General features: G+C 44.8%; 1 protein-coding gene across 1 annotated transcript; it reads right to left on the reverse strand.

Moving 5' to 3' along the window:
• Window positions 1-527: 527 nt before the first annotated feature.
• LOC136548521 (uncharacterized) lies at window positions 528-3092 on the reverse strand. The gene is made up of 5 exons (XM_066540014.1): window positions 2889-3092; window positions 1389-2576; window positions 1173-1286; window positions 859-950; window positions 528-735 (listed from the first exon to the last, which is right to left on the reverse strand). Exons 1-5 carry the CDS (start codon window positions 3090-3092, stop codon window positions 528-530), a joined length of 1806 nt encoding a protein of 601 aa, XP_066396111.1.
• Between the last annotated feature and the right edge of the window lie 1530 nt (window positions 3093-4622).

Raw genomic sequence — 4622 nt, forward strand, 5'->3', positions numbered from 1 at the left:
GCAATAATGTTGTCTTTCCCGTTCTTGTGTTTGATGATGTAAGAAAAAGACTCTATGAATTCGACCCACTTAGCATGCCGACGGTTCAGATTAGTTTGGCTACGAATATGTTTTAATGCCTCATGATCAGAATGAATTATAAACTCGCGAGGCCAAAGATAGTGCTGCCATGTTTGAAGTGTGCGAACCAAAGCGAAAAGCTCCTTATCATAAGTGGAATAATTCAGACTAGCACCGCTTAATTTTTCGCTAAAGTAAGCAACTGGCTTGCCCTCTTGCAGCAAAACACCACCTAACCCAATACCACTAGCATCGCATTCAAGTTCAAACATCTTATTGAAATCAGGTAGCTATAGTAAGGGGGCATGTGTCAACTTATCTTTTAGAATGGTGAATGCCTCGTCCTATGCCGCACCCTAGGAGAAAGGAACGCCCTTCTTGGTGAGCTCATGCAACGGGGCGGCAATGGAGCTGAAGTCACACACGAACCGTCGGTAGAAACCTGCAAGCCCAAGAAAACTCCGAATCTACGTAACTATCGTTGGCATGGGCCAGCTCTGGATGGCGTCAATCTTGCTGCTGTCCACCTCAATGCCCTGCAGAGTAACAACATAGCCAAGAAACGAAACATGTTGTGTGCAGAAGTCGCACTTGTCCAAGTTACCAAACAAGCGGGCAGCGCGCAAAGCATCAAAAATAGCATGCAAATGTTCCAAATGCTCTTCCCTAGACTTGCTGTAAATCAGAATATCATCAAAATAAACAACCACAAACAAGCCTATGAAAGGCCTCAAAACTTCATTCATTAAGCGCATAAACGTGCTGGGAGCATTAGTCAATCCAAACGACATAACTAACCATTCATATAAGCCAAATTTTGTTTTAAAAGCCGTCTTCCATTCGTCCCCAAGTTTAATTCTAATCTGATGGTACCCGCTACGCAAATCTACCTTGGAGAATATAACAGCACCGCTAAGCTCGTCAAGCATATCATCAAGGCGAGGTATAGGATAACGATAACAAATTGTGATATTGTTAATCGCTCGACAATCTACACACATATGCTAGGTACCATCTTTCTTTGGGACAAGTAGCACAGGAACAGAGCAAGGGCTAAGAGACTCATGAATGTAGCCTTTATCAAGTAGTGCTTGGACTTGGCGCTGAATCACCTTTGTCTCATCAGGATTGGTATGGTACGGGGCGTGGTTTGGAAGCTGGGCGCCTGGAATGAGGTCGATCTGGTGCTCAATGCCACGAATGGGAGGAAGACCTGGTGGTAAGTCCTTCGGAAACACATCGGCAAAGTCCTACAAAAGCTTAGTAACAGCAGGGGGTATATCCAAAGATGGTGCATCATCAAGTGAAACCAGCACATGAGAACATACAAGCGCATAGCAAGGCATATTATCAACATGTAGTTCATCAAAATCAGCACGCATAGCAAGTAAAACAGGAGCATGTAGCTTAATTTCTTTAGACATGGCTGGTTGTTGTTGGCATTGTTTTAATGCTTTAGTAGCCCTAGCAATGTCATCTTTCACAATCTGTTCAGGGGTCATTGGATGAAGAATAATTTTCTTGCCCTTAAACAGTAATGAATAATGATTTGTGCGACCATGATGTAAACAATCAATATCATATTGCCACGGCCTACCAAGCAACAACGAACATGCCTCCATAGGAACAACATCGCAATCAGTATAATCAGAATAAGAACCCATGGAGAAGTGAACACGTACCGAGCGTGTTACCTTGAGTTTGCCACCCTGGTTGAGCCATTGAATGTGGTAGGGGTGTGGATGTGGACGTGTTTGGAGAGACAACTTCTCCACCAGATCCAAACTTGCCAAATTGTTGCAACTACCACCGTCAATGATGATGCGAATGGATCGTTCTTGCACAACGCCTTTGGTGTGGAACAAAGTGTGGCACTGGTTCTGCTCAGGCTGTGCAACCTGTGTACTGAGGACTCGCTGCACAACAAGACTCTCATACTTGTCGGCGTCAGTGGCAGCCACGTGTTCTTCCGCATGTCCTGAAATATCAGCAGCAAGCATAGCATATATAGGTTCATCGGAATCACTAGCGGAAGAATACTCACCATCATCACGTATAATCAACGTACGCTTGTTGGGGCAGTCCCGTATCATATGCCCATAACCTTTGCAACAATGGCATTGAATGTCCTTTGTGCGGCTAGTGGAAGAGGAGGCGCTCTTATTAGCTGAAGGGGGCACTGGAGGTGGAGCTGCTGCCTTGTCACATGATGTACTGCTAGGTGTATAGGGTGCCATAGGGGTTGAATGGGTCAAAGTAGTGTGACCTGCAAAAGAGTTAGAATGGGTCCTTGCTCGTCGTCCCTGCACTTCACGTTCAGCTTTGCAAGCAAATGCAAACAAAGTAGTAATATCATCGTAGTGCTTATAATCAAGAATATCCTGAATTTCACGGTTCAAACCACCACAAAATCGTGCCATCGCAGCATCATTAGTCTCAACTAAACCACAACAAATCATGCTGGTTTGCAACTCCTGACAATACTCTTCTATAGATTTGGTTCCTTGCTGAAAACGCTGCATTTTATTAAGCAAGTCTCGTGCATAATAGGAAGGAACAAATCGGTGTCGCATGACAGTTTTTAATTGCTCCCAAGTTGTGGGAATGTTATTAGGGTGTTTGCTGCGATGCTCACGCCACCAAATTGATGCGAAATCTGTAAACTCACTAGTAGCAGCCCTAACTTGATATTGTGCAGGAACATCATGACAATGAAATTTCTGATCTACCGCAAGTTCCCAATCAAGATACGCACCCGGATCATATTTGCCATTAAATGAAGGAATTGTGAACTTAATCTTAGTAAATGAGTCGTTTCGATTACGTACCACGCGCTCACCATAGCGGTTGCGGTGGCGCCCTCCATGGCGGTCCTGGTCGTCGATCTCGGTATCACCACCATAATCAAAGTCCGCACGTTGATCAGCAAGTTGTTGTACCAACTCATCAAGGCGTGTAGTGAGTGTGGCAAGGCTGGTGGCGTGGGCAGCTTGTGCTTGCTGCATCTCCACGAGCGTAGCATTTGTGGCCATTTGAGCGTCCTAAAATTGACCCACTTGCTCGTTGGCGATCCTAATCTCCTCTGCCAAGCCCTCCACATGCTCGTTCATCTTGTGATTAAAGTGGTGAATGATGCCTTTAGTGCGTGGGGAGTGAGGCATGGTGTCCTGATTAGCTGGCTCCCCTGACATTGTTAGTGGAAAAGCAACGAACACGAAAACAAGTATTTGTCCTAAAGCTAATAGGAAGTGGTGCTGATCAAGGCACTCAAACTAAAGCTGTTATCAAACTCTTACCTGTTCTTACCAAGCTCGCAGGGGTGACTTGCAACCAGCGGTACAACCTTCCAAAGATTGAATGGAGCGATTGCCAGAGGACATAGAGCTTGATCGCTGTAGAAAATTTGTGGAGCTATGGGAAGGCTTCAATTTGTAGCAAGGAGTAGCACAAGCATTCAGCAAAGGCAAAGTTGAATAATCACTCAAAGCTGGTGTTGTGCTGGTCCTAGGCTAGACCGTACTAGAGACGTGAGCCCATGCACAAAGATAGACACAGAAATGCAAGAACAAAGAGTAAAAGACAGCGAGTACACACCCTTGGCATCTCTTGTTTTTTTGTTTTTTTTTGTGTGCGGCTCTTTTTGCACCTTTTGCCTTTTTTTTTGGTGCGGCTCTTGTTTTTTTTGTTTTATGCACCTCTGGCCTTTTTCAGTTTGATGACACTGCCAACACATTGCACAACTCAAAAGGAAAACAAAAGGAAATCAGGAACTCTTTCCTTTCATGTAGCCACAGACTGCCTGATCTCGCATGATCTCCTGTGATACGCCCAAAATGAATCACAAGGCAAGTGAGTATCCGTTGGAAAGGGCACGAAATATGCTTTCCAAATTGTACCTAAACTTCCCAAATGGACTACGGATGCAATAGCTAATGCCTGTGTCCTTGCCGAGATAAATCAAGACCCGAAATAAATTACTTTCCTTTTGTAGGTGGGAAATTGGCGTGAACAAGGGGGTCTATGACGTGGGAAAGATTATAGGAGCATGGAGGACAAAGGATAAGGAGGATCAAGTGCAAAGATGTGAACTAATACGTGACAGGAACTCAAAACTCTAATGGACTAGACGCCAAGACCAGCAACACAACACAACGATGCAACCAAAAACTCAACAAAGCAATAAACTGAATGAAAGATGCAAAGGCTCAAAAGGTCTTGGACAGTGGTTCTAACCTGAAACGTTTTTTGTTGGCTTTTCTGGTGGACGATAGGACGATGAACAAAACTACAAATAAAGGGGATAGATCTCACTGAGCAACCTGAAAGCTGATACCACTTGATAGAGCTGGAGTACCTGATCTTTCGGTGAGTGGAGGATAACTACGATTTGGTGGGTGTCGACCCTCGCGATCCGACTACGACGAACAAGTCCGTGGTGCCTTAGCAATCGCTGAACCAACTCCCGATGGTTATTGACCTTGCTGGTGCAAGATCAACCTGATCACGAAGATCAATTCCTGCAGGCAATCGAAGAACAAGCAAGAATTTGAGGTGAGCAACCC

This window comes from Miscanthus floridulus, chromosome 4, assembly GCF_019320115.1.
Source record: "Miscanthus floridulus cultivar M001 chromosome 4, ASM1932011v1, whole genome shotgun sequence".
NCBI lineage: Eukaryota > Viridiplantae > Streptophyta > Magnoliopsida > Poales > Poaceae > Miscanthus > Miscanthus floridulus.

Bases quoted from the DNA above. Each gene is read 5' to 3' on its own strand.
- LOC136548521 (XM_066540014.1), bottom strand. From the start codon at position 3,092: ATGGCCACAAATGCTACGCTCGTGGAGATGCAGCAAGCACAAGCTGCC. The intron at 2,577-2,888 runs GTACGTAATCGA...AATAAAATGCAG, and splicing joins ACCGCTATGGTGAGCGCGTG to CGTTTTCAGCAAGGAACCAA. The intron at 951-1,172 runs GTGATTCAGCGC...ATATTCTCCAAG, and splicing joins CCAATCCTGATGAGACAAAG to GTAGATTTGCGTAGCGGGTA.